We start from the raw sequence: 14,182 nt of genomic DNA on the forward strand, positions 1-14,182 counted from the left end.
ACTAAACTAAAAAAACTAGAAAAAAATAGAAATGCTATAGAAACCACTTAGGAAATGAAATAATTGGTAACTAGATACTAAAATTCCTAAGTAAATCCAAACAACGTGCACCAAAAAAGGTCTGGGTGCAAAATAACCATTAATAGTGTGTGAAAGTAAGTAAATGTCATACTTTCAATTTTGTAGTAAAGTAGCCTAACCACTCTCTTAATATTACATATTACTAAATATGTCATTAAGCAAATTACATAGATATTATTCAATTCTAAATATTTTAATATTATGATATATGTATATTAGTTTTTTTAATTAGTTTTTATTTTAAAAGTTATTTTGATTTTTTTCATTTTTATGGGTTGTTGGTATATCATTTTTCAACTAGTGTATATATTTTTTGTAGGATGGTATACCAAAGTTGTATGATTAATTTTATATAAAGATTACATGTTTTTTTAAACTATTGTTAACACGGTATATGCAATGTTTATGCTATAATATATCAAATTTCATTATTGTTATTTCATATCAATTAATTTTATTTGTTTTTTTTTAAAAGTTTATGGTATATAAACTTATTAGCATGATATATTAATTTGATATATTATAGTACAAAAAATGGATATATCATGCTATTAAACATATATATCGTATGTACTATAATATTTCATATACCATAAGAAAAAAAATCAACACGCCATGATAATAAAATTATATACGCTATAATTTTTTAACAAAAAAAAATTGGTATATTATTACTCAAATGATGTATATACCATGCTAACAAAATTATATACCACCATTAAAATAAATATATTTTACTAATAAAATTATATATCACTATTATATATAACATGATATATCATCTAAAAAAATAATATAGTATACCACAAAAAAACATATATACTAAGTTCGAAAACAATTTACCAATACTTAAAATATATATATATATATAACATGCTAACAAAATTATATACCATCATTAAAATGTATATATAATGATAACAAAATTATGTACCACTATTAAATTGTATATACAATGCTAACAAAATTATATACCACCATTATATATATATATAAAAATAAAAACTAAATATTATCTAAAAAAATAATATACCGTACCACAAAAAACTTATATACTGAGTTGGAAAATAATATACCAACTGTAACGCCCTAAACTCCAGGGACCGTTACGGTGCGCATTATAAACAATGCTAAACTCGCTAATCGAGTCATTTGGCCATAAACGTGTAACTAAGTATGATTAGTGGTTTAGGGATTAAAATTTTTGTTTAAGATATAACGTTTCATTAGAACGTTTACTGTATACATTGGGATCCCAAAAATATAATTTAAAGGTCTATTACAAGAAAATATTTACAACCAGCCGATCTAAGTGGCAAAACAGGGTTTAACCCTAGTTCCTCTTTCAACCCTCGGCCGTGGCGGTCGAGCAGCCGCATATGTACACGTTGTCACCTAAGCTCTCCAACTCAAGGATGGTCCAGCTTTCTTTTGCCTTTACCTGCACCACATAGCACCCGTGAGCCGAAGCCCAGCAAGAAAACTCAATATGCTCATGAACAGTAATAACATGTCATCGAATCATAATGTGCATGCCTAGTAATAATAGCTTTCATCATGCATGGAAATAAGTTCAAATAAATGATTATGAGGTCCTGCATCTGAATAGATGACTAATGAGTCAATCTCTGGGGACCTGCTTATTGAATAAATGACTAGTAAGTCAATCTCGGAGTGGATGACTAATGAGTCACACCTTGCATAGGTGACTAATGAGTCACACTCTGTATAGATGACTAATGAGTCATACCTTGATAGCTCTACAAAATAGAGTTATTTTACTACTTTTTATGTGCTAATTGTTGCTTAATTCTTGAGTTTTTATGTAATTTATTAAGTTTTTAAGTAATTTTACATTTATTAGTCTTATTGTTATTTTTCTAGATTTTTATATGTTTTTATAGATATTTTATTGTTTTATGTTGTAATTTAATTATTTAAAATTAGTATTGTTAGTTTGAATGCTAAAAATATGATTTTATTGAAATTAAATGTTATGTAAATTAAAATTTAATTAATATTTTTATGGAAGTTATATGGTATATTTTATTAATGAAAATATTTAATTTTAATTTAGTTTGTAATTTATTTTGTAGAAAAATTATTGCATTTGTGGCTCTTGAAAAGCAAGGAAATCAAAAGAAAGAAGTGACATTTTTGAAGAAAGAAAAGGGAAAATGAGGAAATTGAAGCTCACTTCCCAGCCCAACGCCTGGCCCACTCGGCCCACCTGCCTGCCCAGCCCATGCTCCAGCTCTGTCCAGCCCAGCAGCCACTTGAAACCGTGTCTCCCAGGTGCTCCCTGACACTCCAGTTGAAGTCCATGCACCACACGAAGACCAGCCATCTCCTTTAGCAGCCTCCAGCTGCCCCATTTCGGCCCAGCACTTCCAGGCCCGCCTGCCTCCTTAGGCCCAACGCCACCACCTGATGAATGCATCAGCCGAAGCTCCCCAAGGCCCAAATGCCCAGCCAAACCCACCCTGCCAGCAGCCACCCATGCATGCCTCCAATTCTTGAGCCCACAAATTCTCAATTTGTCCCCTTGTCTTCAAAATGCCAATTTTTACCCAATGTTTACACACATTTTACCTAAAAATCATCATTACACCCTACAATTTACCCATATTTGCCAAATTATAATTAATTCCATTAATTTAATCAATTTAAATTGATTATTTTAATACTTTTTTTTGCTATAAATAAGGGAGTTTGGTGCTTAATTTTTAGGGAGGTTACCATACCACAAGTTCTACACTTTCAAGACCTTTCAATTATCTTCATATTTTTCTTCTTTTTGGTCATTTTTCCTATGAGTTTTTAGAGGAAAAATTTGGGGGTTTCTCTTCCAAAATTTTCTATTTATGTTTGTAATTTTTAGTTTGTATTTGCTATTTCAGTTATGAGTTTCTAATCTTTTTAAGATTATTTGCTATTTTAGTTATGAGTTTCTAATTTTCCTAGATAGTGTTTATTTTGTATGTTGATTTCCCATTTTGTGTAATAAAGTTTATGGATTTTCTTCTTCAAATATTTTCTTTCATCTTAAATATCTTGTATTTTAGATTGTTAGAACATATTTACACTTTGTTCTTCACTAGTGTAAAAACATAATATTCTTTGTATAAGATGTGTCATTAAATTGCACACATTCAATGCTTAGAACAAAAATATTATGTTTTGCCTTATAAATAATGTTCATTGATTTATTTGTTATTTCATTAGATTGATTTACACTAAATGCTTTGAAATTATAATTTTTAAAAGTGAAGATAGATCCTATATTTTTATAAAAACTTGTGCTTAAATAAAATATCTAATTTGAATAAGTGATGGTTTGATTAATTTCTACTATTACTAAAACTTGGGAATCAATATACTTTTAAATATTATTGAACTTATATTTTGTGGATTCTATTATCTTAATAATCTTTCTTTTACCATCTTAATTTTTATTATTAATTTATGTTTATATATTGTCTTTTATTTTATTTTCATTATACAAAAATCTCATCAATCTTTGGAGCTATGTTAGAATTTATTAATTTTGGTTTAAAATAGTTTTCTTTTCGATTTTAGACAATTCCTTTGGGTTTGACATCCTTGCTTACACGATCACTATTCTATATGAACGATCTGTGCGCTTACGATTTATAAATATTTAAAACATACCCGTTTTGGGTCCATCATACCCTGTATAGGTGACTAATGAGTCACACTCTGTATAGAAGACTAATGAGTCTATCTCTGTCTAGGTGACTAATGAGTCACACTCTATATAGAAGACTAATGAGTCTCACTCTGTAAAGGTGACTAATGAGTCACACTCTGCATAAGAGACTAATGAGTCAATCTTTGTGTGGATGACTAATGAGTCATACCCTGTATAGGTGATTAATGAGTCACACTCTGGAGGTCCCATACCCTCCTAGCCATGTGACATGTATGTCACCTTAGCCTTTCAGGCTCTAGTTCTAAATAACTAGCCCTTAGACTAGACAAGCGCTTTTTAATTTTCATCAAACTTGAGGTCGGTCCGGCATTAATGCTCATTTGAGTCATTCAATGCAGATGTCAATTAGATCTAATCTTTTTATCAACTTGTGTTAACACGCTACGACCGTACTTGACTTATGAGTCAATCCTATGTGACCAGTGCTCAGTACCACTGCCGAACTTGACTAATGTGTCACAGCTTCACAGTTGATATTGACACCATTGCCAATCCCTGACTAATAAGTCAGTGCTTCCTCAATTAGGTAATACAGCACAGACATATATCATATGTCAAATATTCAGATATAAGGCATTTGGCATGATCATTCAGTAATCAGAAGCATAATTATAATCATGTACAATTACAGAGACTCAAACTCTGATCAATCTCATAATCAACATTCATGCCATGCCCTAATCTCATGTATCTTATGCATTTTCAATGCAATCAATGTCCACATATAGAGCACTCAACATGCCTTACGAATAACCATGCATGTCACATATGGGGTGCAGTTTTCTTACCTCTGGTTTTGAGCGAAAATTAGAACAAGAACGACCTTTGAGAACGATCGACCTTTTAATCCTTTAGCGGTCACCTAGTCATAACCAAATATAACCTCCATCATTGGAAATTAACTATAATAGGATCTTGACCCAAACCCCACTCTCGGGACCCCGAAATGTACCCACACGGTGAGTAGATTCGATCCCGGGCCTTAAAGATTGAAAGCCCGAGCCAAAAACCCTTAAAAACACACAAAACGGGATTCTAAAAAACAAGGTAGCTCCCCAGCGCTACCCTACTAGCGCATAGGCGCTCTAGTAAGAGCAAAACCGCCCCAGAGCCACATCAGGTAGCGCTGTAGTGCTCCCTTCTGGGCGCTATGGCGCTACACACAGCCAAAATCACCCCTGAACCTTTCTCCTTCGACTCCTTCATTTCCAACTTGATTCAAATGCTCCCCAATATCATTTTGAATCCCAAATGAACCCAAAAATCATCCCCACATGTCCTAGGCATCACAACCTAGGAAACCCTAGCAAAAAACCTCATTGAATTCTCATTATTCAACCTAAAAACCAGCTGAAACTCAAATGGAAATACAGAGCAAGAACTAATGTTTTTATGGCTAGAAACTCACCTTAATCTCAGAATCACACCCTCTTCAATGGTAGAGCATAACCCTAGATCATCAAGACTTGGTTTCCTGGCTTTATTCCTCAAAAAGAGCTTGAAAATTCAAAGAGAAATGGAAGAGAAAAACTATCGGGAGAGAAAGAGGAAGTGATGCTCTGTTTTTGATAAGCTTCTACAACCTTAATGGCTGATATAAATTCTTAAGGGTGAAAAGACCTAAATTCCCTCAAGTCTAAATAAAAGCCTTAACAGCCACCATGGGCAAAATCACCATTTCCCGCTTATTTCGTTAATTATAATTAACGCCTTCCAATTCCCGTTTTTCTCCAAAATTCTCAAACACTAATAATCCATATCCCATTACCCTTTAATTCTCGGCAACACTTTAATCATTAAAATCACCCTGAGACTCACCCCGAGCCCCGAACTTAATCCCGTTATGACTAAACCGCTACTTTGCATTCCAGATCGTCTCATGATGAATGGCTCGAACAAATCCACATTGTAATGTGGCCTTATCAATTAATCACAACACATGCACCAAAATACACAATTATGCTCTCAACGAGCCAAATTACCAAAATGTCCTTATAATAAAATGTGGACCCATATGCATTCATTTAACATTATATTATAATATAATTCACATAAACATGCATATAATCATTTAATAGCATAATAAACCAATTATGGCCCTCCCGGCCTCCTAATCAAGGTCATAAACCTTATTAGGGATTTTGGGGCATTACACCAACACCACTTAAAAAATTATTACTAAAAAATGTATATATCAAGCTAACAAAATTATATACCACCATTACATATAACAAGATAGAACCTAAATATTATCTAAAAAACAATGATATACTATACCACAAAATACATATACTGTGTTGAAAATAATATACCAACAAAACTTACAAAATTATTACTAAAAAAATGTATATACTATGCTAACATAATTATATACTATCATTAAAATGTATATACCATACAAAATTATATACTATCATTATGTATAACAAGATAGAAACTAAATATCATCGAAAAAAAAATAATATACCATACCACAAAAAACATACTAGTTGGAAAATAATATACCAACAACCCATAAAAAATGAAAAAAAAATTAATATAACATTAAAATAAAAACTAATTGAACAAAACTAATATACATCTATTACCATTAAAATGTATATACCATGATATAAAATTATATGCTATCATTATATATAACAATATAGAAATTAAATATCATAAAAAAAATGATATATACCACAAAAAACATATACACTAGTTAGAAAATAATATATCAACAACCCATAAAAAACTAAAAAAATCAGTATAACTTTAAAATAAAAACTAATTGAACAAAACTGATATACATATACTACCATGAAAATGTATATATCATGATACAAAATTATATACTATAATTATATATAACAAGATAGAAACTAAATATCATCGAAAAAATGATATACCATACCACAAAAAACATATACACTAGTTGGAAAATAATATACCAACAATCCATAAAAAACAAAAAAAATCAATATAACTTTAAAATAAAAACTAATTGAACAAAACTAACATACATATACTACTATATTAAAGACATACATTTCTAAATGAATAAAAAATTATAGAAAATAGAAAAATAAATATATAATAAAATTAAAAATTTGAAAAAAATATTATTTTTCTCTAACTTCAAAATAAAGAACATTTATTAATTATCATCATAAAAAAGAGATGTCATTTGTTATGAGTATCACTTTAATGAGATGTAAATAAAAGACTTAGCAATTTAGGTAATCAACAATATAAAATAATCACTTATCTACAATTAGCTTCTTGATGACATTGCTTTTGGCTATTTACTGTAATTTCTCAAAACTAAAACCTAGCAAAATTAGTAGTCAACTATTAAACCAGAACAAAAAAACTAGTAATATCAGTAATTAGTAGTGAAAAATTAGAAAAAAAAATCCCAAATTTTAAGAAAAAAAACAAAATGTTAATTAATTAGTTTCAAAGCATGATTAAACTATGTAGGTGCGTTTTAGCATAATTACCCTCAAGTTTTGATCGTATTTAGTTAAATTTAGCCTTTTGCTTTGTTTTGTTTTTTTCTTTATTTAATTTTAGATTTTATTAGTTAATTTTATAAATTATTAATAATATTAATACTTAGGGCTTTTTTTTTTTAGAAAAATAATTAAAAAGCAAGGTGAACATTTTTTTACTACTTAAAATTACATAGCTTTTTTATGAAAGCAAAGCAGCTCAATATATGAAATTTGACCAATTACATTTCTTACCTGACCGAGATTTGATATGTTCTTGTTCTACGACTTGTAAAGCATCACACAGTCAATGCATCAGGACAAGTTCCCTGAATAGTAGCAACTAGAAGACCTAAATTTGTTGGATAAAGGTATTTTGATCCATTTTTATTTCTCCCCATTTTAATTTCGGTTATAATGTCTCTATTTGATATGGGGGATTGCTTGTTTATATTGGTTGTTGGATTATCTATCTATCTTTCACTATCCGATATATTATAATGCATATTAGAGATAAATGTATTGATTATAATGAATATTAGAGAAAATTTTGTCTATTTGTTAAAATCATACTGTAACTCTTTCTTCTTCAAATCTCAAAACCCTGCTTCTCCACTCCTTTCCATTGATCTCTCCCCATTCAGAATCACTCATCCCAACCGCCCCTTTCTCAAAATTATGAAATTTCTCACCACTCAATGCTCATGTGAAAAGAAAAGAGTCAACTTCTCGCTACTCAATTCTGGAATTCGTGTACCTTCGACGGCGCTAAGACCTTTCATTTGCGAATTCTCAAAATGGGTTTACTTCTGATTTATTTTTGTACAACACCCTAATCAATATCTATGTTAGGATCAGTAATTTGTTTTGGGCACTTCAGTTGTTTGATGAAATGCCTGAGAGGAACTTCGTTAAGTGGGCTAGCTTGATTGCGGGCTATTCTAAGAATGGCATGCTGAATGAGGCATGTTTGCATTTCAGAAGGATGATTTCTACTAGATTTTACCCCATCATTGATTTTGGTAGCGCACTTCGAGATTGCAATAGGAAATGGGCCTTTTTTAACATGTATGAGAAATGTGGGGCTATTGCTGATGCTTACTCAGTTTTCAAATACATGGTCGACAAAGATTTAGTCTTGTGGAACACCATGATTTCTGGTTGAAGATGTAGCAATGAATTTGTGTGATATAAGAAGACTTGGATTGATTCCTTCACCTTTTGCATTAATCAGTGCTTTGAGTTTGTGTGCAAGTTTAGGATGGATCATGCTTGGTCAAGAACTACATTGTGAAGCACTCAAATTAGGAATTTATCTGGATATTTCATTTCCAATTGCTCTTCTTTTGTCTTAGTGCCAGAGTATGATCAAATATCATGGAATTCTATAATTGGTGCTTTCGCTGATTCTGAGGTCTTATTTTTAGAAGCTGTAAAGTATTTCACGGACATGAATCATGATGCGAGCTGGATGGACACTAAATAGAGTAGCTTCTATAAACATTCTTGGAGCGATTTCATCTCTTTCACTTAGTGAGCCTCTTCAGCAGATTCATGCTGCAGTACTAAAATGCTCCTTTGCAAATGACTGTGCTATTTAGAATGCAGTTTTTGGCTTGCTATGGGAAGTGTGGGGAGATAGATGACTGAGAAAATTTTCTCTAGAATGTCACCCCCTCGATGAAGTAAGATGGAATTCCATGATATCTGGATACATACACAATGAGCTCTTGCCTAAGGGCTAAAGCCATAGATATAGTGTGGTCAATGATGCTGAAAGGTCAAAGATTGGGCTCTTCTACCTTTGCCACTGTCCTCAGTGTGTGTCCTCTGTTGAACATTATAACGTGGCATGGAAGTTCATGCTAGTGGTGTAAGAGCTTGTTTAGAATCTGATGTCATAGTTGGAATTGCGATTGTCGGCATGTGTTCAAAATGCCGAAGAATTGATTATGCCTCGAGATTTTTTTGAATTGAGGCCTATGAGAAATGTGTATTCTTGGAATTCCATGATATCAGGGTATGCTCACTCTGATCAGTTACCACCAGATTCCAGAGCATGTCACATTTGTGGGGGTATTATCAGCTTATAGCCATGTATGGCTGGTGGATGAAGGGTTTAGACATCTTCAATCCATGAGTGAAGTTTATGGTTTGGCCCTAAAGATGGAGCACTAACTATTCATGTATGGTTGATCTTCTTGGGCTGGCATCTGAACATTATAAGATAGAGGGCTTCATAAATAAAATGCCTTTCAAGCCTAATGTTCTTATTTGGAGGACAATTTTAGGGGCTTGCTATAGAGCTAATGGCTAAAACACAGAGCTGCAGATATTCTTTTGGATTCAGAGCTGCAAAATGGTGTGAATTATGTGCTTCTTGCTAACTCGTATGCATCTGGGAAAAAGTGGGAGGATGTGGCAAAGGCTAGAATGGCAACGAGGAAGGCATCGGTGAAGAAGGAAGCTGGGTGCAGTTGGATGACAATGAAGGATGGGGTCCTTGTTTTTGTCTCTGGGGTCAAATTGCATCCATAGGGAGAAAGGAATAAATTTTGAGATATCATTGTGAGAAGCAAGGGGTTGCTTTTGTTCTCACTAGCAAGTCAGAGTTGCCTATTAGTATTATGAAAAAATCCCCGAGTGTGTGGTGATTGCCACTCTGCCTTCAGAACTATATTAAGATTATTGGTTAGAAAATAGTATTGCTAGATTCAAATAGGATTCATCATTTCAATGATGGCCAGTGTTCATATGGAGATTGCTGATTATTTAGTGACAGTAGAAGTTCATGTGGTAATAATTGTTTATTAAACAGGTTAGAACTATATGATCATTACATTTGTATGGTTGATAATATGGGAATTTTTAGGTGTTAAAAGGAGTATGGATGAGGGCTTCATAGATTTACAGATAATTATTTTTTGGTAGTTTCTTTTTGTTGACTGAAAAAGGTTGTTATTGGGGTGGCATCTGGGATATGTCGGTGGCTGATGATGCAGTGTGTGGAAATTGTATAAGCAGTGATTTTGACTTATATTAAGTTTGTGTTGCATTATTGTAGTTAGTAATTATTTTTCTGCACTCATGAACCAGGAGAGAAGAGGATATGAGTAATTGTTCTGGAGCTGAGATTTGTATGGGTTTCTGTGTCCAATGGTGGTCTATTTGCTAATTTACTCCGCAACCTTTTTTCTTCCTTGTGTTCATCATTAGTTCCTTCTGATTATTTTTTATTCAAATTAGTTCTTAACTTCTGTCAGCTTTCCCTATGTTTGATGGGCATCATTGTGTGTTCATTATTGTCTTTAACTGTAAGGATGGTTTTAACAAGTGCTTTACTGCGTTGTCTTGTAGTATAATTTGATCATGGTCCCCTCTATTTCACATCAATATGCAGAAACAATAGATAGATAATGGTACTTTTTTTTCACTTTTATTTGTTAATTATTGTAATTGAATGTCAACGGTAAAGTCATTTTTATTTATTAGTTCTCTTAATTTGATGCAGTAAGTATTGTCTTCTCTTCTTGGCGAAAGAAACTCTCAATTCTAGTGGGAATGGCGACGGAAAAGGGGTTCATTGTTTTGGCTTTATTCTTAATATTCTCATTCATCATGCCCTCCTCCACCATTGCCAAATCTCGTCGTCCCATAACTGTATGTTTTTATGTCTTCTTTAATGAATTTAAGAATGGATTTGAATTTGTGGTCAATACTTTTGGGTGGTGTTTTTCTTAGGATATTGAGATGAGGCAGAAGAAGAATCAATGCTACGAGGACATTGAGAGGTCTACTTTTTTCTTACTTTTTAACTTTGCTTTTGTAAATTTTGAATTTTGATTTTGATGGTTTGGAGTGAAACAGTGGATTATGGGGTTGGCAGTGCAAGTCTTCCATGATAGCAAAGGAAAATTGTGTTTTGAAATGCCTTTCTCCTACTTGTTATCAAATCATATACCAGCCTGATCCGGTAAAACTTGTTACATTTGGACTTGGAATTCAATTTCACAACATTCTTACTAATTTCTTTTCTCATTCTAGCTCGAAGAAGGAGAAAAGGATCTTATTAGGGGACAAGAGTACAAGTACTGTATGCACAAGTATGTAACTTTCATTCTTTCAATCTTATTTGTATGTATATTAAAAATCCCACCTTTTCTTTTTCAACTACTGTTTACTGTTTATTTTTCAAAACACTGCTGTTTACTGTCAACTTGAAAAACCTCATACTCGCAAGTCTCAATATTAAGCAGACAACAACTTTCCCATCCGAAATTTGGGAATAGTCACATGGTAAAACTTCTTGCTAAAACTGAAAATATTTTTGAGTCTGGAGGATCACTTTTTTTGACAAGGCTCTATAAATATCCCATAACAATTCCTTGAGTCAAAACCCCTAACACCACACCATTGCTATCACAAAAACCAACATCTACATTCTTAAACGAGCATAAGCTTGGACAAAACCCCGTTAAAATTGTGTTTCCATTGCATCTTGCAACCACCTCAGTAATAAGACTATGCTATGTTCTTCCCTCAAGTAGATCATCCCAACCTGGCAGTTACTATGCTGACAACTCCTTTCTTTCATTTTAAAATTCTTTGGTTAGTTAGAAGAGATCTCTTAGTATCACAGCTGCTTAATTATATGGTATTCAGTGCACTGCTTAGCATTTTTCATTTTTGGGTGGCTGTGACTGTAACTAGTAGAAATATCACAAGAAAGTTTTGGTATCAAGGGAAAGTATTGAGGGAAAATCTTATAGGTTGATGTTGATGCATTTCTTTTTTCTTTTAATATCTGCTTTCAATTTATGAATTTGTTTTCCGAATAATGACCAGAAAAGAAAATGTCTGTGAAGTGTACAAAATAAACATTGAGGGTGTGAGTTTCTTATGAACATAGTTTTTAACCTAGTATTCTTCTTTAGTCATCAATTCATAAACTCTAAGGCCTCGTTTTGTTTGTTGGATTGGATTGGATAATTTTTACAAAGTAATTTTGTAATCAAAGTAGAGAAGGAAGCTGAAAAAATTAATCCAACAATCTAAATAATCCTCTAGTTTGGGTTAACTTAATCCCATCAAAAAGCTTGGGATAATTTTATCCTATTCAATCTCCATCTCTATGCATTTTCTTGGTAATAAAAAAATTTCTATGTTGCATCCAATCTATTTTCTTCTAAATTAGTGTTGGCAAATGATCAACTCATTAATTCTTCTATATTTTTTTTTTCTGGTAATTTTTAATCCAATCCTATCCAGTCTTATTATCCAAACTTAACCTTAAAGATCAAGTATCCAATAATTATATCCAATTACATAGTCATACAATGGAATTCGACATTGCCTTTGTTCTTCCTTTTTGTGTTTGTGTGACTTTGTCATTATATCTACTTTACTCAAGTACATAAGTTGCATTACAGGCTATCGTTGGGAGAGAGTCTTGAGGGTTTAAAGAGTTCGTTTGAGTAATGAATGACCATCAGGGCTGCATTGGGTTGCTGTGAAACAAGATCACCAGGTGTTTGTAAATTTGTAAGGAGGAAGAAATGTGAAACAAAGGATGTGTGGGGATTTTGATCTCATCCTGTTGGTGTTTCAGAGTTGTTTTTATTTGTGGAAAAATATTAGATGGTGCTGCAAATCAAATCAGTTTGAGCATATGATGATCACTAAGTCCACCTTTGGACTTTGATTGTTGTAATAGTAAAATGTACCTTTCTACAATGATATGCCATTTTTTCTTAGCTTTAGGCTTCTATATTTTATGTTATCTGGAATGAAAGTTTTAAATGGGTTGTTTTCAGAGGAAGAAATATTTTGTATTTGCACTAAATCTTAACGTTAGCACAGCTGTGTTGTATTTGTGTAACATGAATAGTGCTAATATATATTTTTTCTTTTTAAAAATGATTATATATATATTTTTCTATTTTCTGGTTTTTGAGCGTCTTTTTCCCTTTGTTTTTATATATAAAAAAACACATTATCTTATTACAAAGAGAAATGTCTAGAATGTGACATACTGTGAGCATCGGTCGGTTTGGGCGGTTTTTTCACAACAAAAAATCTAGAATTCGGTTTTCGGTTCGGATTGGTGCAATCCAAAAACCAACCGAACCAAACCAGTTTTAAAAAAAAATGGACCGTTTTAGACCGCGGTTTGGTCAGTTAAACCGACCAAACCGAATTGATTATTGTTTTTTTTTTTTTGAAAGTTTTAGTTAAAAAATTAAAATTTTTGGATTGTTAGAATCATTTTTGTGTGTTTTTAAAACATAAATATATAGAACATAATTACATTTACAAGTACCCTAAGTTTTTTTTTTTTTTTTTATTAAAATTTTTAATAATTAATAATTATATTATATTATATTATTATTTTATTGTGTTCGGTCGGTTTTGGTTTTATTGGTCGGTTCATCCAAAATTTCCAAACCGACCGAACAGTGGCGGTTTGCACCGTCGGCGGTTTTTTCGGTTTAAATGGTTTTAGTTTTTTCGGTATTCGGCAGGTCGGTGTACACGGTCTTTTCGTTTTTCGGATTTTATGCTCAGCCCTAATTAGTGCATATGAATATCGAGTCTTACATATTTCAATTAGTTTAGAAAGTATGTGGGATTCGATATTAAATCTCACCATATATGACATCTTTTAGGGTATTGGTGCGTTATAGCAATGTTCGATCACAAAAATCTAATTTTTTAATTAAAAAAATATGTTGAACATATATTAATCAGTTATTATATATCTACTACACATCTTTTACATATAAATGGTATCGTAAAAATATATATAAAAAAACACAAGATATATATTTACAATAATTGTAAAAAAAAAAACAAAAGAAATCATACTTAAATACTAGCTAATGTATCACTACTTATA

The 14,182-nt window shown here is 32.0% G+C and overlaps 1 protein-coding gene and 1 pseudogene across 2 annotated transcripts; both read left to right on the plus strand.

The window, feature by feature from the left end:
• Window positions 1–7,499: 7,499 nt before the first annotated feature.
• Window positions 7,500–13,235, plus strand: LOC133803525 (uncharacterized). 2 transcript variants are annotated; one of them, XM_062241608.1, is made up of 7 exons: window positions 7,506–7,658; window positions 10,645–10,706; window positions 10,799–10,947; window positions 11,029–11,078; window positions 11,155–11,260; window positions 11,332–11,390; window positions 12,717–13,235. In XM_062241608.1, the coding sequence occupies exons 3-7, from the start codon at window positions 10,849–10,851 to the stop codon at window positions 12,763–12,765; spliced, it is 363 nt and encodes a 120-aa protein (XP_062097592.1). In that variant the 5' UTR covers window positions 7,506–7,658; window positions 10,645–10,706; window positions 10,799–10,848; the 3' UTR covers window positions 12,766–13,235. The 2 variants fall into 2 exon arrangements, with proteins under 2 accessions (XP_062097591.1, XP_062097592.1); XM_062241607.1 differs by lacking the exon at window positions 10,645–10,706 and having other exon boundaries at window positions 7,500–7,658.
• Window positions 7,703–10,100, plus strand: LOC133803524 (putative pentatricopeptide repeat-containing protein At5g09950; annotated as a pseudogene).
• Window positions 13,236–14,182: the final 947 nt, after the last annotated feature.

Source organism: Humulus lupulus, chromosome X (assembly GCF_963169125.1).
Source record: "Humulus lupulus chromosome X, drHumLupu1.1, whole genome shotgun sequence".
NCBI classification, from domain to species: Eukaryota; Viridiplantae; Streptophyta; class Magnoliopsida; order Rosales; family Cannabaceae; genus Humulus; species Humulus lupulus.